General features: G+C 37.0%; 1 protein-coding gene across 3 annotated transcripts; it reads left to right on the forward strand.

Moving 5' to 3' along the window:
- Positions 1-3027: 3027 nt before the first annotated feature.
- Positions 3028-21535, forward strand: PCNP (PEST proteolytic signal containing nuclear protein). 3 transcript variants are annotated; one of them, XM_060010578.1, is made up of 6 exons: positions 3065-3143; positions 7780-7958; positions 8034-8196; positions 10980-11054; positions 14544-14599; positions 15771-20353. In XM_060010578.1, the coding sequence occupies exons 2-6, from the start codon at positions 7903-7905 to the stop codon at positions 15895-15897; spliced, it is 477 nt and encodes a 158-aa protein (XP_059866561.1). In that variant the 5' UTR covers positions 3065-3143; positions 7780-7902; the 3' UTR covers positions 15898-20353. The 3 variants fall into 3 exon arrangements, with proteins under 3 accessions (XP_059866559.1, XP_059866560.1, XP_059866561.1); XM_060010576.1 differs by lacking the exon at positions 7780-7958 and having other exon boundaries at positions 3028-3143; positions 7982-8196; XM_060010577.2 differs by lacking the exons at positions 7780-7958; positions 15771-20353 and adding an exon at positions 20371-21535 and having other exon boundaries at positions 3051-3143; positions 7982-8196.
- The last annotated feature ends 1238 nt before the right edge of the window (positions 21536-22773 follow it).

Consider the following 22773-nt stretch of genomic DNA (forward strand, 5'->3'; position numbering starts at 1 on the left):
GATACCACATGCTGTGGAGCAACTAAGCCCGTGCACCACAACTACTGAGCCTGCATTCTAGAGCCCACGAGCCACAACTACTGAGCCCGCGTGCCACAACTACTGAAGCCCGCACGCCTAGAGCCCATACTCTGCAACGAGAAGCCACTGCAATGAGAAGCCTATGCACAGCAACGAAGAGTAGCCCCCACTCACCACAACTAGAGAAAGTCCGTGCACAGCAATGAAGACCCAACGCAGCCAAAAATAAATAATTTTTTAAAACCTACATAAATTATAATAATAGTTGTCTATATTACTCTCCATTTTCAGCTTGTTTACTCATTATTTGAATAGCTCTTTAGAGACTGCAAACAATAGCTACTATTAAGCAAGTGCCCGCCACAAGCCAAGCACTGTATTACAAATTTTACCTGTATTATCACACTTATTCCTCTCAGTAACCCTATGAGTATTAGTACATTTTTATAGTTAAAATATATTCAGTAAGATTACCTTATCCGTTCAAACTCACAGATTAGCAAATAGCAGGGTTATAATCTAAATTCGGTTTTGTCTGATGCAGTCAATGCTGCTGCTCTTTGCCCTGCACTCCACTGCCTTTTCATCCATTAACCCATTTGCTGGGGGTTACTGAAGCTTGCATTCACTTCTTCAATGGATATTTATTGAAAACTGGTATAATCTAGGTCCTAGGGAAACAATGGTGAGCAAGATAGGCACAATATGACCTCATGGAACAGACAGGTGAATGGATTAATATCTTCCATCCTTAACTTCTGCAGTGTGGTATATGGAACTGGATAGCTGTATGTGACCTCTCTAAATTTCATTTTCTCATTTAAAAGTATAAGCATCAGGGCTTCCCTGGTGGCGCAGTGGTTGAGAGTCCGCCTGCCGATGCAGGGGACACGGGTTCATGCCCCGGTCCGGGAAGATCCCATATGCCGCAAGGCAGCTGGGCCCGTGAGCCATGGCCGCTGAGCCTGAGCGTCCGGAGCCTGTGCTCCACAACGGGAGAGGCCACAGCAGTGAGAGGCCTGCGTACCACAAAAAAAAAAAAAAAAAAAACGTATAAGCATCACGTCATGTATCCTCAATAAGCTGTATTCCCAGCAATCAATAAATGGGTACACATAAAAACTCAAAAAAAGCATATATAAGCAAATACATACATAATTACAAATAAAAATCACATGTTTATGTCTCTATTTATTTATTTATTTGGTTGCACCAGGTCTTAGTTGCGGGCTCCTTACTTGTGGCAGGGGGCTCCTTAGTTGCCGCTCGTGGGCTCCTTAGTTGCAGCAGATAGGCTCCTTATTGGCAGCAGGTAGGCTCCTTAGTGGTGGCATGTGAACTCTTAGTTGTGGCATGCACGTGGGACCTCATTCCCTGACCAGGGATGGAACCCAGGCCCCCTGCATTGGGAGCATGGAGTCTTATCCACTGTGCCACCAGGCAAGTCCCTATGTCTCCATTTAAAACATGATTAAAAGTAAGAGTCTCAGGAATTCCCTGGCTGTCCAGTGGTTAGAACTCCACGCTTTCACTGCAGAGGGCCTGAGTTCAGTCCCTAGTCGGGGAACTAAGATCCCTGAAAGCCGCTTGGTACGGGCAAAAAAAAAAAAAGAGAGACTCAGCGATTAAGTAACTTTTGAAGATCACATCTAGGAAAAATAAAACAAACATGAATTACCTATTCTGTGTAAAATAGTTTGCTGGGCACTTTTACATATACTGTCATAGATGGTGGACCAGGGACTTCAAATCACCAAATCACCGTATCAGCAAACCACCCTGTTTCTGTCGTGGGAAACACACTTTGATTCTTTCTGCATTCTCCAGACTCGGAGCCTGAGGAGTCATCCATTCACAAATACTGAGCACCTTTCATATATGAAATGTGCAATACAAACTGCTGTGAAGAAAAAAAAAATTTTTTTAATGGTCTCTGTGGTCAAGGAATTTTTGAGCCGCCTAGGGAGAACTTTTTTTTCTTTTTAACACATATTGAGGGAAGTATACAATGATCAAAGAATGGTATATGGAATTTATTATCTCATTTGATCCCCAGGACCACCCTTTGAGGATGTACTATTATTATTTCTATTTTATAGAGAAGGAAACATAGGTCTGTAGACAGTAAGAAACCCTCAAGGTTTACTCAGCCAGTAAAGGGATTCCAACCCAAGTTCTGACTCCGTAAGACCAATTTCTGTAACACTCACTGTATATTGTACTGCAAACCCAGAAACTACAGTTCCCTAGGCAAGGAACCGACCCCGTATAGCAAGAGGGCAGTATATATAGAGAGAAAAAGCGAAGATGAAACTGAAAAGTTAGGCTGGGGCCCAATATAACGCTTGGACTTCTTTCTGCAAACTCTGGGGATACACTAAAGGTTTCTGAGTAAGGCAGAAACTACTGTGGTCTTCACGTAACAAAGTAACTTCTCTTGACACAGAAATTGCAGCTTGTAGAAAAATCAGTTTTACCACTTGCCTACGCGACCTTAGACTAATTTTTCTTTGGCCTCAACTCTCACAGCTAATTAAAAGAGGACAATTCCGCATTGGACTATTATGGGGATTAAACGAGATAGCGCCTGACACGAGAGGGCGCTCGATAAACGTTGATTTTGCTTTTAGGTAGGAATAAGAATTCGGTCCTTTTTTTTTTTTGAGTGGGTACACGTGATCTAGCAAACCAGACAGAATGAAAGAGCCTGGCTAGCTTCGGTCTGCCAGTTTTTACGGAAACCTCACCTGACCTCACCAACGTTTCCAGGGTTGTGATCCCACCTTCCGTCACCTCCCTGAATCCGCCAGTAAACCATGAAAATCTAACCCACCTCTAGTCAAGTCCCTAACCAGTCCTCGGACCGCTCAACCTACCCCGCCCTTCCCTCAGAGGACGCTCGCCGATGATATCATATTCACTTCAGTCTCCTAGAGGCCCTTCACTCTCTAGGGCCGCTCTAGGCTGCCGCTTCCAAGGCGGGCTCCGAAGCTCAATGGTTGCTGGGCGGGGCCGTGACGTCCTTGGCGTGGCTGCAGGGGAGGCCGCGGCGGGGAAAATGGCGGACGGAAAGGCGGGAGAGGAGAAGCCTGAAAAGCCGCAGAGAGCTGGAGCCGCCGGAGGTGAACATAACCCCAGCGTCGCGGGCTACGTGGGATGCTCTGGGCCTTTCTTTGAGCTCCCCTGGGTGGGGGGAGTAGGCCGGGGCGAGAAGGGCGGATCTGGCGCTCACCCGGCCAGGTGCTGGGCCCACACAAGCCCTGGGCACGCCCGGTGCGGCCTGCTGGCATCCGGGCCCACATCGCCTCCTTGCCGGGGCAGAGCCGGTCACTGTTCGTCACCTCCTGGCCCCAGCGGAGGCCCTGCTTCCGAAGAGAAGGGAGATGGGCCCCAGAAAGGGGGACCGAAGTCGGGGTGGGACTAGGAGTGGTGGTGCGGACGCAATCACACAAAACGCACACGGGCGCTCGCACAGTGCGAGTCACCGAGCAGTGGCCGCAGGAACTGGCCGCAGGCCGAGTTTCCGACGGTGCCGGCCTCTCAGTTACACCTAGGAGTTAGTTTGCTGCTCCCTTTTCACTGAGGAGGTGGACTACCCTGGCCTTTTTCTTTATTTTCAAGCCTAGTTCTGATCCTGTAATGGGATGGGTCAAGGCGATGGAGGGAAAGAGGAATATCTTTGCCTGCCTCCTGGTTTAATCTGCCGGGTCTAGGGTTACGGTTTGGTTGCCTTTCTTTGAACTGTCTGCCTTTTCTGTGCTAGGCTGTTGCCAGCTAACTGCACGCCAGATATTTAGGTGGCTAAATAGGCTAGTGTGACTCTTCCTGTATTTTGTTACGATGTAAACTCAGGTTACAGCTATCTTTATTCTGTCACCTCCACTCCTCTAAATTTGGGTCTTGTGCATTAAGGAAAAGAAACATCCGGTAATCTCTCCAGCCCTCCCGCCCCTTTGTCCTCACAAGGCTAGTGACTTAACACGTGCGAGCTGAGCATAATGTCTTTAGAACGTTTTAAGTACCACACTCTTAACTCTTCTTCACGTCTTATCCCTGAAAGTATTTAATATGAGAAAATACAGAAGATTAATAGTATATGAAGGCAACTGTTAGGACCTCCTAACAAGTTTAATGTGATTTGACTTGGAAACAAAAATTGAGAAAAGTGTAATGTTCAGTTACTTTGGACCCAGAAATTCCTTTTTAAAAAACACGTACGGTGCTATTAGTTGAACCCAAACTCCTTTCCCTCTTCACACTCCCCTCCCGTCTTGTTTTTTGTTGTTGTTATTGTTGTTTTACTAGTAAAATAGTTTATGAAACAACAGTTTAAGCCATTTAGTGCTACCTCGTTAGCGATTTTTTTCGTCAAAAATTGTCTTGGAAATTATCAAGTAGAACTACATTTAAAAATTAGTAGTTTGAGGAAAAACAAAGATCTGTAGCCTGAAGAATCTTATCTGACTTTTAGACTACCTTTTAACTTTTAGAATGGGTTTCCAGCTGTCTTGACTGAGTATCTGAGATGTGTTTAATGTGAGCCAAAGTGTACCTTAAGGGAGTTCCCTGGTGGCTTAGTGGTTGGGATTCCAGGCTTTCACTGCCCTGGCCGGGGTTCAATCCCTGACTGGGGAACTGAGATCCCGCAAGGCGCGCCGGGTGGCCAACAAACAAAACAAAACAAATATACCTTAAGTGTCAGCATAGTTCCACTATATAATTTGTCCACCACCCTTTCAGTTAGGGATAATTTGCTCTGTAGTATGAATATTGATGTTTCTACTTTAGCATATATTTGTGAAGGGGTGATATAAAGTTATCTTTGCTAATTGTTATCAAAAATTATTGTCTCCTTGTTGGTGACTTAGAGTAAGTAATATCCCTTAATAACGTCTATATAATTTGCCTTGGGTGTGCCTTCCTTTGAAAGAAAATACTACTGTTACATGTAAACCATTTTTGCATGTCAGATATTTTTAATGAAATTGTACAAAGAAATCATAGTTAAAACATTCATACCATGGATATTGTTAAATTGATAATTTTACGGCAAATTTTTAAAACAGTATCAAGTTTTAAAATTTTTAAAACAGTATCAAGTTTGTCTTGGGGGACTTACCTAGAGATTATTCTGATTTTTAACTCCTATTGAACAGTCCAGTAAGTTGGAAATATAAGTATTTTTTAATGAGTTAACATAGTTAACATGAATTTATGTTAATAAGAGAAGCTACTTACTTGAAGTAAGTAAGTAAGGTGCTCTCACCTTAAAGAGAAGGGATGATATTAAGGGTAAGGTTTTAGGTAGATTTTTTTCCCCTCCCTTTGGTTAAATTTTTGTAGCTCCTTGAAATAAGTAGACGCTTTAGAGAAGAGCTATTCATATTGTAATCATGCCCACCTCAGGCTATTTTAAGTTATCTAAAACTACTTTAATGAAATTGACATTTATTGTGCCAGGAGGTTCTTGAATATGTCCTGTTAGAGAGATAGGTATGTACCCTTTTTTCAGTTGAAGAAGTTACCAGAATGCCAATGCGTCATGAAGGGTATCCTTATGGACTTAAAACTTATTGGGTAATTTTTTTCAAAGTAAGGTACCTTTGTACTCCAAGGCCCACCTCTCCTCCCCAAAAATGCTAGTACCATGTGTAATTTGATTTCACATTAACTAATCTACACATTTTGTTTGCTTAGAATGAATACAAACTAAAGTAGTACATGTTGTATTTAAAGGAAAACACTTAATGGACTTTAAAACACTTAAGTGGTCTTGATAGTTTGCCTCTTCAGATGACAGAACCACGGATGTGAATAAAATTGAGTTGCTGACAGTTGATTACTTAATTAATGGTAGAGTAGTTTTCCCAACTCCCCTGTTCATGCTACATTTTTCTAGAGCATTCACTATAGAAATCTTCCCTAAGAATCATAGGATTGAACAGATAGTATTGTGTTTCATGTGTTAGCACATACTAGTTCAGTTAGTTGTCACACTTGATGTTGTTATTAATGTTATAGTAAGAATTATGTTTTTCACTTTTTGTCGTATTTATGCTTTGATTTTTCTAGATTCTTTGTTCCAGAATTATTTTCTGGGTAAAAGGAGACCTAGAATTAAGAAAAGATAGGTTTTAAAAGAACCAGAAATTTTGACTAATTATAACCCTTGAGTCACAGTTCAAAGAGCAGAGTTACACTAAAATCAAGACTAAATGTTCTTTATTCTATTTGTTTTGATGTTTTTCAGACTTTGTGTTTACACAGACTTGTGCATTTAGTATACAGATTGCTTCTATATGTAAATCCAGTGGCTTTTTTGTGTGTTTCTATATGCTCTGATACGTAGAGCCAGTGAGTTTCCAGTTTTAGCTGTGTGTCAGTCACAAAGAAGAAGTAGTTATTACTGTTTGGGTTTTACTGTAAAATTCATACTTGATTAAAACTATACATGAAAAAAAAAACTATACATAGAATACAGAATAAAATTTAGCATAAATGCATTTAGTGGTAGACTGAAAAAATGTTTGCATAATACTGTCTTTTTTGTAAGAAATTCTAAATTGAGTTCTGTATTTCAAATATTGAATAGCAATCTTACATTCTTCAGGTGCTTTTGTAATTTTATATCTAAATAAGTGAATGGCACCTCAGACAACTATTCCAGTGCTGTCTTTGCTTCTTAGGGAAATCCCAAAACCTAATCCTGCTTAATTTCTCCCCTACATTGTTATTAAAACTTTCACCTCTTGTCTAAAGGTAATAAAGAGTTCATTTTATTTTCCTGTAAACAAAATAAAATGTTCTATTCAAAGTGCTTATTAATTTAGCTACCCCATCATTCCAAGACTATATAGATCGGGATCTATAACATCCCGTCTTTTAATTCATTACTTGTCAGTCTGTTTGATTTCCCCTTTTCTACCCATTCTAGCTTTTTGTCATGTTTTCTTAGCTGTTGTCAGGGCCATCCCTTAGAGAATCTTCTCTTTCTCCATAAACTATTCATCCAGTGTAGCAGAATACATTCAAAAGGTAAATTGGTAAACTTGGGAAAGAAAATAAAATATTTAATAATCAGCCAGCCTTCTGTCTTACCTCCCAATATGTTTTTAAATAGGCTGCATGTGTAACAGGCCTAAGATATTCAAGTGAGAACTAATTTCATTTATTAATATAAAGAAGCAAAATTACTGAAAGACATCTTGCATTCCATATCTACATATGTATGTCTTCTGTTTGAAATTATCATTAGCTCATCTTTCTTTCATGAGAAAAAATAATATATAAACCTAAATATAGTTGTTGATATTAAGAGTAGCCTAAACAGATGTTAATCAAGCTTTGAGAGTAGAATGCAGTTACTCAAGAGGGGATGACCTTGAAGTCTTCCTTGAAGTTCCTTTCTAACTAAAAATTGTGAAATGTTCAGGAAGAACACATCATTCAAGAAGATTACTCCAGGCTGTACTAACACTGTAGTTTGGGTAATAATGGGCTGTTCATAACAGGGTACTTTGTATAACTAGTAGTATGTTATTGAAGAATATTAGACTTTTTATTAGTCAAATGTATTATCCTATGATGTGACTAACTGCCAGCAAACCAGTTTGTATAGAATTTATAGATCTTAATTTATAAAAAGAAAAATTCCACAAATAACTAGATTATTGTACAACTTACAGTGTTTAGTTGAAGGGTCTTACTTCTTGTGAACTCTATATTTATAATTTTAAATTGCTCTGTATTTTATGCTAGTTAATTCATGGGAGCCTCTTCTACTGCCACACAATCTCAGTTCCTGCTGTATACTCTAACAAACAGTGGAAGAGACTGTTGGGTTCAGTAGGTGACAACTGCAGAGGTATCTTCTTTATAACGATGCTTTTTGAGGTTGCTGCTCCCATCAATCTGCTCAGTAAAAATAGCTCATCTTGGTAAGTTGTTTCGACTTCACCAGGACCTGAAGAAGAAGCAGAAAAACCTGTGAAAACTAAGACTGTTTCTTCCAGTAATGGAGGGGAAAATTCCAGTCGCAGCGCTGAGAAGCGATCAGCTGAAGAAGAAGCTGCAGACCTCCCTACAAAGCCTACAAAGATCTCCAAGTTTGGATTTGCCATAGGTAGTCAGATGACAAAGAAAGCCTCAGCCATATCCATCAAACTTGGCTCAAGTGTGAGTTGTTATTTTATATATTATATTTGTTATGGGTCTGAAAGTTTGTTTTCAAAACGTGTTTTTATTGGATTATGATAAATTAAGTATACAAAGATGTATAAAAAGATACATTGGTGCATGAACTTATTACATGTAAGTATTTAAGAAATTAGTGGCTCTATATTCAAGAAAGGTCTGGATGAATTATAACTCAACAAAGCTGTTTTTAAGAAGGGGTTGGAATATGAGAAGGAACAACTATTATAGGGACTATATGATTTATAAAGTAATAATACCTTAAGATTTCCTAAGTTGAGCAAAACCTGAAAAATATTTTTAGAGTTTCAGTTTATTTTTCTTATCTTTTAATTCCAGTGATATTAAAAATAATATTTAGAAATCATTTATTTGTATTTTAAAAGATTAATGTTAGTAAGGTATTGCTTAATAAGAGCTTCCTGATTGCCTTACTTTGAAGCTACAAATGGACATTGAGTATTATAATCTATGATAGTAGTCCTTTACAGATCAACTTTTGATTCCTTGTTTTAAGATGTAAACCTTAAATTAATACTTATTAACCCTGGAGTATCTGGAAAGTATTTGAAGTATTAGATTGAAGCATATGAAGTTTAGAGATTTATCTATTTCTGATCTACAGAAGTGTTAATTTCATGTGGTTCAACTAAACAGATGTCTTTAAGAAAAAAAGTTACTTGAATAGTGTATTGCTATTGGCTTTAGAAAATGGTTACATTCTTGTGTAAGGAGAATAATCTTAAAATTGCTTTTAAGTTGTTTGTTCATGTCTGTTCTGTGAAAATTAATGCTCAGTTGCCTGGATGCATACAGCTTGATTTCTTCATTAGATGTCATTCAAAGATCTTAAAAATATGATATGGATCATTTTCCTACTAGAGTCAGTGTGTTTGAGCTACACTAGTTTTAAAAAAGCTACCATTCCTCAGAACCCCTACTCCCACCCTATGCTGTTTTGCTTTTTTCCTTTTCTTCCTTTTTCTAAAAAATTTAGTGTGAACAAAAGACATTCAGCTTGTAACTTCATTACTTCATGACTCTTTTCCCTATTTGAGCTGATTCTTTTGGTTTAATATGTTTTTTATAAAGTTGCATAGGCCTACCTGCATAGATATTTACTTTTTTTGATAGTCATTAAACATGTGGTTCTCATGTACACTTCTCATACAGGTGTTCCCCTTGATAATAGATTTTACGGTACTTGAACACACCTCCTAAATCAGATATCCATATCCCTACTTTTGCTAAATCATTGACGTGATTTAGTAATTGCTGATCATTTTAGTTGGGAGGGTTATGCTTGAAAAGGCCTATTCAGTAAAACTTCAATCTTTAGAAAACAAAAGACCTTTTTTTCATAAAGTAAACCAAAGTGTAAACATAATCTTGGCGAAATGAGGTGTAGGATATGAAAATAGTTGAAGCTGTTGCTTTTGATTATATGATGTGAAAAGATAGACAACCAACAAATACTTACTTGTGTCTTATGTTTATGTACAACATCAAATACATGACATCTTTAAGAGTAAAGGATGCTTCTAGAGTCGCTATGCATAATTTCCAAATGAACATTTTTATTCAAAAACAAACATTATTTATAAAAAGTGTTTCTGTTATACAAGAAGGGATGGTTAATTTTGTTTCAGCAGTTCAGAGAAGGTTTTACTGGTGAGGTGATGCTAGAGTTGGCTTTAAGTGCAGGCAAGAGGCAAAGGGACATCTCAGATAAAAAGAGCTTCATGCAGGGCATTCCGTGGTGGTCCAGTGGTTAAGACTTTCACTGCCGTGGGCCCGGGTTCAATCCCTGGTCGGGGAACTAAGATCCCATAAGCCGTGCAGCACAGCCAAAAAAAAGACTTATGCAAAGGCAGTTTAGATGTGAAGCCACATGATGCATTCAGGAAATTGTTCATAGTTAGGAAGTGTTTGGTAGGCAAATGCAGGGATAGAAAGCCCCCCAAATAAGACCACAGGACCAAATCATAAAGGACTTGTACTCCATAATATAGTTTGGTTTTATTCTTTGGGTTCTAGAGGAGCCATGGAATCATTATAAAGAGTCTCGAGCCTTAAACAGATTTGCATTTTAGAAACATTACTCTGGTGCCAGTATAGAGAATTAGAGGAAAATAAATACAGAAGGTGGGGAGATGGTATTTCTAACAGCAGTTCAGGCAAGTAATGATAAGGGGCCTTAGTGTTGGTAGTGTGGTAGTAAGCTGGGAAGGCAGGGGAGATTTAAGTCTGTTTAATAGAGATCTAGTTAACAGGACCTTACAATAAAATGTGCAAGTTGAAGAAAAGGTTTTCTGACTTGAGCACTTAATGAGCACTGCAGTACCCCTGGGAGCTCTAAGTGGTGCTGTCCAGTAGGCAGCTAGCTAGTAGAGAAAGATGAGTCTTCATATCTTTCTCAAGGCACACTGTGCTTAATTTTAATGTTACTATGGGCAGGTATTAATATTCATTTTCTCTTACCTGTACCAGGTACCTTTTAGCTAAGTGATATTAAATTATAGACCCTAACTAGAAAATCTTTGACAGGAGGAAAACAAATGGACATATAATTAATAAAGTAAAATCTACCCATTGATAACCCACATTTTCAAAAAGAAAGAAGATTTCTCCAATGTTTGTTCTTAGTTCCTTACTGTATGTTTCTATGAAAACATAAAGTTGAATCTTTGAAGATAAATTATTCTTGTCATTAAATAAGCCTGTGTAAACATCATATTATACTCTTTTTAATGTTTCTTCTTCAGAAACCTAAGGAAACCGTTCCAACTCTTGCTCCAAAAACCCTTTCAGTAGCAGCAGCCTTTAATGAAGATGAAGATGTAAGTTGATACCTGGTTTTGTTTGTTTTACTTTAACAAGTTCTTTAAGAAAGATGTTAGTGGCAAATTGTCAAGTTGTACTAATGGTACTAGTGAACTTTTTTTGCAGCTCTGAACAGTTGTTGTTTTTTAAATGACATCTGCAAAATCTGGATATTTCTTCTGTTTATTTAATTTGATTGTGGGATTATTTAAAATATTACTGACTTTGGGGGGGCAAGGAACTTAATCAAATCAACAGATGCTTATTATGAGTAATAATATATATGTGTGCTATGAAATATGTAGGATCCAAAAAAAGGAAAATTCAATACTGCTGTCTTCAATAATTTTTATAGTTGGAGTCTTCAGTGAGACATTATGCATGTGTTCAGGTTTAAAAAGCAGCTATAGTGCTTTCTTCTTGTATCCCCATGAGGAATAACAATAGTGCAGGTGATTCTGCCAGAAGATCTAGTCAATATGTACGTGTTCCAGAGTGGCGCAGTGGTTAAGAATCCGCCTGCCAGTGCAGGGGACACGGGTTTGAGCCCTGGTCCGGAAAGATCCCACATGCCGTGGAGCAACTAAGCCCGTGCGCCACAACTATTGAGCCTGCACTCTAGAACCCGCAAGCCACAGCTACTGAAGCCTGTGCACCTAGAGCCCGTGCTCTGCAACAAGAGAAGCCACTGCAATGAGAAGCCCGCGCACCACAACAAAGGGTAGCCCCTGCTCGCCGCACCTAGAGAAAGCCCACTTGCAGCAACGGAAATCCAATGCAGCCAAAAATAAATAAATAAATAAATTTTTGAAAAGATTAGGTAGCATTTTGGTTTGTACAGATTGTTATCAGGAAAGGACATTGTGGGAAGAAGGGGACAACATGTGCAGAAGTAGAGAGGCTGGAAATAGTAAGCACCTACATAATAGTAATGGCTTGCTTTGAATGCCTAACAGTTTGAATCTTTTCACACAACTTTATTTTATCCTCCATACATCCCTGTGAATTGTGTGATATGGTTATTCTTATTTTCCAAATGGAGAAATTAAGTGTGCATAAGTATTGTGCACAAGTGTTGAACTAGAACTGAGCTTTCTGGTTTCTTGTCCTATGTTCTTTGCATCATACGTTACTGTTTTCCCTGTTTTTAAAGAAATTTTAGACAGGTTCAGACAACACTCTTTCTGCTATAAGATGGTAATGATAGGTAGGGGTAAACTTGTCTCTTAGGTAAAAGAACACAGGCATCTAAAATCTGCATCTGGGACTTCCCTGGAAGTCCAGTGGTTAAGTGGTTAAGACTTCCAGTGGTTAAGACTCTGCACTTCCACTGCAGGGGGCACCAGTTTGATCCCTGGTCAGGGAACTAAGATCCCGCATGACGCTCAGCATGGCCAAAAAAATAAAAGGAAATAAAATCTTCATCTGGTTCTTCCTTTTTCTGCAGCACATATTAATTAACCTTGGATATATATCTAAGCCTGAAATATATTGTACAAAGAGTGTGTTCATTTAGTTAATTTTGAAATTTAAAAATACTTTTTCAGTTGTATCTCTTTAGTCTCTTTTAATTTGGACAACTCCTGGGTTTTTCTGCGTATTTCATGGCGTTAACATTTTTGAAGAGTTCAGGCCAGTTAGTTTGTAGAACGTCCCTCAGTTTGGATTTGTCTGATGTTCCCTTATGATTAGATTCACATTCCTTTTGGCAGGCGTACCACAGAAGTGATGCCAAGTTCTCAATGCATCATATCAGGAGCACATGTCAGTATATCCCATTACTGGCAGTGTTAACTTTGATCATTTAGTTAAAGTGAGGTCTGCCAGATTTCTCTACTGTCAAATTACTGTTTTATCTTTTATAATTAAAATTTATCTTGTGGGGATATGTTTTAAGAATATGTGGAGGGGACTTCCCTGGTGGCACAGTGGTTAAGAATCAGCCTGCCAGTACGGGGGACACGGGTTTGAGCCCTGGTCCGGGAAGATCCCACATGCCACAGAGTAACTAAGCCTGTGCGCCACAACTACTGAGCCTGTGCTCTAGAGCCTGCGAGCCACAACTACTGAGCCCACGTGCCGCAACTACTGAAGCCCGTGTGCCTAGAGCCCGTGCTCCACAACAAGAAAAGCCACCGCAATGAGAAGCCCGTGCGCCTCAATGAAGAGTAGCCCCCTCTCGCTGCAACTAGAGAAAGCCCGCGCACAGCAACGAAGACCCGACGCAGCCATAAATAAATAAATAAAATTTAAAAAAAGAATATGTGAAAATACATAATTTCTTAAGTGTTCACTCATGAGTGTTAACATTCATTGATGATTCTTACCGGAATCAATTATTATGATGTTTGCTGAATGGTGATTTTTTTTCATTCTTTCATCCCTTCTATGTTTAATGTTTCTTACTGTAAGGAAGAGCTTTTATAAGTGTAGGCTCTATTCAACAGGTTATAATGCTCAAATTGTCTCAGATTTGACCAGTAGAAATCTCTTTAAGCTGGATCTTGGCAGATGACTGTGTAAAAAATAATATTTAGCTCACCAGTAACATTTATACTTAAAAAACATCTAAAAGACACTTGTCACATATCTTTTCACGAGCTGTAACTATGGAAAAGTAGTAGAGAATGAGCTTTCAAGATGTCTTTTCAGTAAAGGAGACATTTTTGAGAAGGAGCAATACAGTAAAATGGTTAAGAGCCTTTGCTTTGGCATCTAGCTGTTTTGTGACTTGGGACAAGTTAACCTTGTTTACCTTACCTACAAAATGTGAATGATGATACTCATACCCACCTTGTAGGATTGTTAGGGTTTTCAAAGACAGTGCATATTAAAGCATTTAACACAATGTGTAGCTTCTAGTAAACAAATAGTTTTAGTTCTAGAATATCAAGTTTTTGGGGGGTTTTGTTTTTGTTTTGGGGGGTTTTTTTGTTCTTGTGTTTTGTTGGTTTGTTTTTTGGCCACGCTGCACGGCATGCAGGATCTTAGTTCCCCAACCAGTGATCGAACTCGCACCCCCTACAATGGAAGCACGGAATTCTTAACCACTGGACCGGCAGGGGAGTCCCTAGAATATCGAGTTTTTACCAAATTTTTTTTCTTTATGCAGAATCAGCACACTAGAAGCATGAGGGTTTTATTTACTGTAGTTAAGATAAATGATTTTCTCCTTTCACCAAAATTTCAGACTTAGATATAAAATTTAGCATTATTGGTAATCAAGTGATTTTAATGTAGTTGACCCTTGACCAACACAGGTTTGAACTGCACAGGCCTATTTATATGCAGATTTTTTTCAGTAACGTGCTACAGTACTACACTCTCCCAAGGTTGGTTTAATCCTCAGGTGTGGAACCGTGGCTATGGAAGGTCAACTATAAAGTTACACACGGGGTTTTGACTGTGGCACTGTGGAGGCAGTGCCTCTAATCCTCCTGCATTGTTCAAGGGTCAGCTCTATCTACATGCAGTCATCTCTGTTTCTGTCTTACATTTTTCTCCAGAGTGAACCAGAGGAAATGCCTCCAGAAGCAAAGATGAGGATGAAGAATATTGGAAGGTATTATAATTTTTGTATAATATTGTAGAAAATTATAGTGAATTAAGAGCAAGAATAAATTGCAAATTGCACATAATCTATTAGTGTTCAAGCTTTTGTTGCATATTTGGGCAAAAGAGTTTTATTTTCTGAGATTACTCTCCTGGTAAAAGAAAATTAGTATTTTAAGAAAAGAAAAAATAATGATAATTTAATGCTATTTTTTTTCAGATACATGTAATCTAAATTTTTTCAAATAAACAGTTATGAGAAATGTTTCTGATATAAAATTTAAAAGTTTTTTTCAGGTATAAAAAAATGGCTTTCACTCATCTCACTTAAGATATTCCCACCACTTAATCTTGATTGTATGTGTCCCATTTTCCTTAGTAATTTAAATGCCAAATATAAAAAGAAGACAAAAACATTTAAAAATTTTCCTCCATTGTTTCTGTTATTGTGAAAATAACATAAATTTCAAGTTAACACGATGTTCAGTTTCCTGTCTTTGTATGTGTAAATGGATAACTTCGAGGCTAATAAGAAAGCTGGGCTTCAAAACACCCTATACTATATCCCCACTTCTACCAAATGTATATATTCTCCCAAAGAACTAAGTGCTGAGTCTTCAAGCATCAGTCTTCAGACTTCATCTGTGATTCAAACGGGAACTGTCCCAGTGGCTGTCTGCCTGCCTCCCTTTCGGACTGGGACCTAAAGTAAATACATCTGGCATTATAACCAAATCTAAACACCCAGGATACATATATCTTCATATATCTAAACATTTAAAACTGAAACAGGAGTTCATAAAATGACATCTTCTGTTTCATTTTTTATAAATGCTGATGGCAAGCCACCACCAAATTGATTTAATGACCCTGTTAATGGGTTACAAGCAACGGTTTTTAAAACTATGGTGGTTGCCACTATAGTGGTTGCTGCATATCAGAATCACCTTAGATGTTTGTTAAAACTACAGATTTACCTGGCTCCTCCTGAGGCCTACTGAATCTGAAATTTTAGGACGGGGTCTGTGTAAAGGGTATTTTTAAAAAGATCTTGTAGAGGCTTCTGATGTTTGGCCTGCATTTATAATAGGTGCTAAACAAATGTGTTTTGAATGAGTTAAAAACATAGCCCGAAAATCATTATATAACATTTTAAATAAGTTTCCTTTCTTTTAACACAGGGATACACCAACATCAGCAGGACCAAATTCCTTCAATAAAGGAAAGCATGGGTTTTCTGATAACCAGAAGCTATGGGAGCGAAATATAAAATCTCATCTTGGAAATGTCCATGACCAAGACAATTAAATGATGTGTTTTGAAATTGGGGTATGGGGTGGGTGTAAAGTTAAAAGGAACAGTTTCCTTTTTTAAAGAATGGTATAAGACTATCTTTGGAGCCGCCTTTTTTTTTTCTTTTTCTTTTTTTAAAGATTGAGTGGTACACTAATAAATGAGAATTTGAAATTAGAGGTAATTTATGTTTTATATACAGATTTCAAGACATTTGCTAATTTTGTAGTTTCACGTGATTAGTTTCCAAAGGTTATAGATGATTAAAAAAATCATAAATGGTACCTTTCTAAGAATTGCATATTTTTTTAGACACAACTACTAGCACATTAAGAGGGAAGCAAAAAGTTGTCTATTTAAACTGTAGGCAGTTACTCTCTAACTTAACTCCCTTGTTAACCTAAAGTCTGGCTCCCAGGAACAGCCTTATAGAGAAGGGAGTATTGTATTGGGAGGAAAATGTTGCTGGACTATTGACTGAGAAAGTAAATTAGATAAAAATTAAAATACAGCTTTTTTTTTTCCTAATGGGCATTTGTTTTGTTTCGAATCATCATAAACTAGTTATTGCATTGCTATCAGTGGATACAGATGCTTAGCTCTTTAAAAAGAACATTTTAAAATTTTATGTAAACTGTTGAGTATTTAAAATAGCCCACTTCACTTTAAAGGGTCTTGTCTACCTTTGATAGTCTTCAAAGAACAACCATTTGCTACCAAAGTAAATCAGTATTTTGAATGTGCTTCTCTTGGTTTTTGTTATTAGCTAGTTCCTGTAAGTATTTCCACCAGATCTTCAGGCAAATCATAAGGAAGCTGTTTCTTTTAAAATAACAAACCACCACCAAAAATTTAAATGTACATAATAGTTAAATATTTGGCTGTTCTTATTTTTTAAAGGATATAAACACCAAAAAAAAAAAGGCAACATTGTATGAAGATGGAAAATAAGAAAGATGCACTTTCTGTAACTTTATCAAAGCATTTATGTTACTAACTTGTGAAATCCAATTTGATTTGAACTTATTACAGGAATTCTTATTTAGCACAATAATATTGTTTCTTTTAACTGTATACATATTAACCAGTGGCCTCTTTAAAAGCACATTTTAGATACTGAAAATAAAAGGAAAGAAAATGCATCTTTAAACATATTTTATGGAATCTTTGACCACATATACTTTGTTAATCTTTGTGTTGTAGGATTGTGTTTATTTTGTATTTTTGTATTGTATATGAATTCTTTTTTTAATGTGACAGTTAAACACATCTTTAAAAGCATAGTCACACATAAAAGAAACATATAGTATAATGATTTCCTTGAAAACTCTTACAATGTTAGATTTGGAGGCAGCTTCATACTGTTTAATTGGTGATAACTACTCTCTGAGCTCTTTTAATAGGTAATAACTCCAGAGAAGCAGCCTGTATATATTCCTAATACTTTGTTCACTTGCATATGAGTTTAGAGTAAGCCCCAAGTAAAACAATGGAAATGTATATAGAACGATTAGTTCTTACTTACATGGTTTAATTATATCAAGATACATGAATTTAACTTGCTTTAACGTAGGCAAACTTCCCATTTTTGTTCATTTTAATGTTTATGTTGAAATAACATCCCAAAACGACTGAGATGAATGTCTTTACTAAAATACCAATAAATTTGTCCAACTCTATCAGTGTTCTTATTTTCTGTTACACTTAATTGTTGCTGGGTTTGTTTTAAACAAAGAAGAGACAGATGTTATTGGTGCTCTTGCCCAGATTGTTGGCCAGAGTAATGGGAGATTTTAAATTACTCTTTGGAGTCTACCTAACTTAGCACATAGTTCTAGAACATTACAGTATCTCAGGTTAGAAAAAGACCTAGTCCAAATCCTCCCTCTCCTCTACTGCCAAAGTATCATCTATTAATGTGCTGTAGAAAATCCTGCTGAGGCATACCTTTGAAAATCCCTAAGTGTTAGAAGGTATTCTCTTACTTGTGTCTGCCATCCATTATCTCTAAATATTTTCTTAATGTTTATAATGCTGCTGCCCTATAGGTCAGGTGTGAGTAAATGAAAAGATTGAACTACATTTTAAAATTAAGGTTCGTTTCTAGTTAGACTAATTACAAATGAAGGCTATGAATTTCAAATGTTTTTTTCTTAACGCTAATAATCAGGGTTAGCTTGATATACTGTGGAGGAATTGTTCAAGTTACTTCCCTGCTGAGATGAAGATACTTTTTAATTTTTTTTAACTTTTCATTTTGAAAAAATTTCAGACTCAAAACATTGCAAAAATATAGTGAAGTACTTCCATGTTCTTCAAATGATAACATACAACCACAGGACAATTGTCAAAATCAGGGAATTAACATTATTAAAATATTATATCACCTTACACTATTATTCTACAGACCTTATTCAAATTTCACCATTTGCTCCACTAATGTCTCCGTAGTTGAAGATTCACTACATTATCACATATTGTTTAGTTGTCATCTGTCAAACCCCTTTAATCTGGGAATCTTCAGTGTTTGTCTATTATGACCTTAGACTTTTTGAAAAGTACAGGCCAATTATTTGTAGATCTCCCAATTTGGGATTTCCCTAATGTTTCCTCACAAATTCAGTTTATGCATTTTTGGCAAAAATAAGACAGAACGGATGTGTCTTCAGTATATCAGCAAGCACATGATGTCAATTTGTCCTCTTACCAGTGTGATGTTAATTTTGATCACTTGGTTAGGGTGGTATCTGCCAGATATATACAATGTCAAAGTTGTAAATTTTCTGTTTGTAATTAGTATCTTATGGGAAAATTCTTGTAAGTATCGTATTCTCATACTTTTGCCCACTAATTGGCAGACATTCATGGTTTTTGTTTTTTGGGTGTTTCCCCCATGGTTCTTTACTGAAACAATTGTTAGTGTAGGATTTGCCGAATGATGATTTTTCTATTTTCATCTTCTATTTTTTGTAGTTCAAATTCTGTGAGGAAATTTCCTTCTCCATTCTTTATTCAATTTTGTATTGATAATGGGCCTGTGTATTCTTATGTTATTCTATAGGTTATAATGCACTACTATCATATATTTTGTTACTCAAAATGTCCCAGATCTGCCCACATAAACCCCTCCCCATTGACCCTTGTGTCTTTTTGACATGTCCCCATTCTTTTTTTTTAATACATCTTTAATTTCTGGCACCAGAAGATATTCTGGACTCATCTCATATTTTCTCTTCTTTAACCCTGGAATCAGTGATTTCTCTAAGCATCCATGGTTCCTTTTAGAATCAAAATCTGCACTAAGTGTACTCATTGGTTGTGAAGTGTCATTGCTTCTAGCCTACTTGACAGAGCTAGAATATGTATGTATATACATCTATATCAATTTCTAGATCTATATGTGTGTGTGTGTATGTATGTGTATACTGTATGTATCTCCATGAGTTCATATAGATACTTCCATTACCAGACCAACACCAGATACATTCTAGTCTTCCTCCTTTCTCTACTTACTACTCTTGTCCAACAGTAAGAAATCTGACTGTGTATAATCTGTTCACTTATTTGCTTAATTTCTAGAATACACATAAAGTTTCAGAATTAATTCATATATTTCCCTATGAAAAACTAACCAGAGTGCAGTATTTGTATGTAGTTCCTTTCCTTTTTAGTCTTAAGAGTACATAATCAAAATACTATTTTACAAAGTTATGTAGGTTAGTTCTTTGCTCCCCCTTTCAGTATGATTGTATTACTCATTTGTAATGCAGTTTGGTTTTGTTTGTGTTTCATAATGAATTACTGCTCGTTAATTTTTTTTGCATGTGAAATAGCATAGGTCTAAAAGTTGGAACTATACAAAAAGTGTAACTCCTCCCTATTTCTGCCTCATTCTCTTCCTCCTGTCCTTTCTATCCTGTTTACACCTATTCCCTATAGGTAATCCATCTCTGGTTTCTGGTTTATCCTTCCTGTGTTTCCTTTTAAATCAATGAATAGATGGGTGTTTATTATTTCTCCTTTTATCTTACATGAAATGTAATATACTACAGTTATTCTTTTATCCTTTTTTTTTTTCACTTTATAGTATACCCTGGAAACTATACTAGTTCATGGAGATCTTTCTCAAAAATTTTTAACAGCTACATAGTACTCCATTGTGTGAATATACCATAGTCAATGCAATTACTCTTACTTGTATGGGCATTTAGGTCATTTCCAATGTTTTGCCATTACAATGCTGTAATCGAATAACCTGTGCAGGTGTATTTTCTCGTTGGGGTGTATCTTCCTTCAGGTAAATTCCCAGAAGTAGGATGCTGGGTCAAAATATAAGTGCATATCTACTCTTATTAGATATTGCCAAATTCTCCTACAAAAGGATTGTACCAGTTTGTTTTCCCACCAAAAATATATGAATGCCTTTTCCCACAGCCTTGCCAGCAGAATGTGTTTGTCATGCTTTTTAATTTTTGCCATATCTGATAGGTTTAAAAAAACGGCACGAGACTTCCCTGGTGGCGCAGTGGTTAAGAATCCGCCTGCTAATGCAGGGGACACGGGTTCGAGCCCTGGTCCGGGAAGATCCCACATGCCGCAAAGCAACTAAGCCTGTGTGCCACAACTACTGAGCCTGCGCTCTGGAGCCCGTGAGCCACAACTGCTGAGCCCACGTGCCACAATTGCTGAAGCCTGTGTGCCTAGAGCCCATGCTCCACAACAAGAGAAGCCACCGCAATGAGAAGCCCCCGCACCGCAACCAAGGGTAGCCCCTGCTCACCACAACTAGAGAAAGCCCGCATGCAGCAACGAAGACCCAACACGGCCATAAATTAATTAATTAATTAAAAAAAAAAGGCATGTTAGAATAGTTTTAATTTGCATCTCTCTATCTAGCTATGAGTGAGGTTGAATATCTTTTCATATGTTTAAGGGCCATTTGAATATCTTTATGAATAGTCTGTTTATTTCATTCCCACTTTACTATTGGGTTTTTGGTCCTTTCTCAAATTTTAAGAATTTGTCATATATTAACTCTTTATACATATGTTATAAATAGTTTATCCTAATTATTAATTGTCTTTCGGCTTTGATTATGGTGTTCTTTGTAATACAAAAAGCTTCCTTTTTTTGTAATGTAGTGAATTTTATTCATCTCTGTTGCCGTTCAGTTTTGTTAATAGAAAGCCTTTCTCTATACTGAGGTTAAAGATAAATTCTCCCTTGTTTTTCTAGTGCTTGTATTGTTTCATTTTCAAATTTAAACAGACTCCTGATCCATTTGGAATATATACTTGTGCATTTGTGAGATCAAGATCTAATTTTAGTTAACACATCTGTATGATATTAAGCCATCCTAATAGGAAGCAGTCTGCTTTTGTGTTTTGGGGGAGTGTTAAATTTTTTCTCATATGGGTTTTGCCTATTTCTTGTTAAGCTTCTTCCTCAATATTTAATCATCTTTGTTGCTATTGAAATGAGGTTTTCTCTATCATTTTGTGCTGGTTATTGTTTTAAGATATGAAGACAATTTTCTGTGTGTTAATTCTGTGTCTTGCTATCTTACTAAACTCCTTATTGTTTGAGTTTTATCATCGATTCTCAAGAATTTCCCAGGTGTACCATCATATCACCTGCAAATAAAGATGGCTTTACTTTATCAATTTTTGTGCCTCAATTTATTTTCTTGTCTAATTGCATTGCTTAATACCGCTAATACAGTATTGAATAGTAGTAGAATAAATGGGTATCCTTGTCTTTTTCTCAGTGGAAATATCTCCAGCATTTTACTATTAAATAAGATCCTGGCTTTAGGACTACATATTTTATCATGTTAAAAATATCCATCAATTCCTAATTTTCTTAAGTACTTTTATCAGAAATAGGTGTTGAATTTTGCTGAAAGCTCTTTCAGCATTTTATCAATGAGGGGAAACTGTAATATATAGAATTAACATGAGAACTCTCCGGTGTAGTAGAAGTAGCAACTGCAGGAAGAAACCACCACCCGCAGGGCTAAGGGAATAAGTAAGCAAAAGACAACATCTTAGAGGAGGGGCCCAGAGGCTGAAATTCAGATCTTTGAGGAGGTACAGCTGCTGGCTGCAGGGAAGAACAGCACACCAAGCTGCCCATCACCACACTGAAGACAAATTTTGGAAATTCCTTATTCAACTTGCTCACGAAAAGTCCTGGCAATTTGTAGCCCTTTACCCCTACAAGAATCCATTGTTAGTTAGCAATAATTATTGGTTTTAGTTTTTTACTTCTTTTCATTTTCCTATACTTTCCAAATTTCCTACATTGATCCTACATTACTTTGATAATTGGAGAACTGAGTGGGGAGTAGAGGTATCTCTAAGGCAAATTAACTGTCATGCTAGGGCTTCAGATACGTGAGAACTTTTTCAGACCAAAGACCTTGGGCTACATCGCAACAGACACCCACTCAATTATTGCACATGGACATAGAACTCTTATTCACATCTTGTACTTTTAAAATATAATACAAATGTGCTGTTATAAATATTTTTTGGGTTTTTTCTAAGTATAAGTCCTCTTTGGGAGCATTTTATCTGTGGTATCCATTGAATTTACATTGCTTAGTATTTAGGGGAAAAAAAAAAACTGTTGTGTACTATGTAAAATATCAAGGATGAGCACTATAACTTTACTGCAAGAAGAGTTACCTCTGAATGCTGGTGCATCTATGTCACTGATTGGTATGTCATCCAAATACACCACAAATGAATTTCACTCAGAATCCAGCATTGTCCTGATCTCATGCTAGTCACACACCTGGAGTTACTTATTTTATTTCTGCTTTTAGAATTCCATGATTAAACCACAGTTGATGTAAAACTTGGTTAGATCAATAGAAACTATGAATTT

Source organism: Delphinus delphis, chromosome 4, assembly GCF_949987515.2.
Source record: "Delphinus delphis chromosome 4, mDelDel1.2, whole genome shotgun sequence".
Lineage (NCBI taxonomy): Eukaryota > Metazoa > Chordata > Mammalia > Artiodactyla > Delphinidae > Delphinus > Delphinus delphis.

Excerpts from the sequence above, each read along its gene's own strand:
- PCNP (XM_060010576.1), top strand. The coding sequence starts at position 3,080 with ATGGCGGACGGAAAGGCGGGAGAGGAGAAGCCTGAAAAGCCGCAGAGA. Across the intron at positions 3,144-7,981 it reads GAGAGCTGGAGCCGCCGGAG|GACCTGAAGAAGAAGCAGAA; the intron begins GTGAACATAACC and ends CGACTTCACCAG. Across the intron at positions 14,600-15,770 it reads AGGATGAAGAATATTGGAAG|GGATACACCAACATCAGCAG; the intron begins GTATTATAATTT and ends CTTTTAACACAG.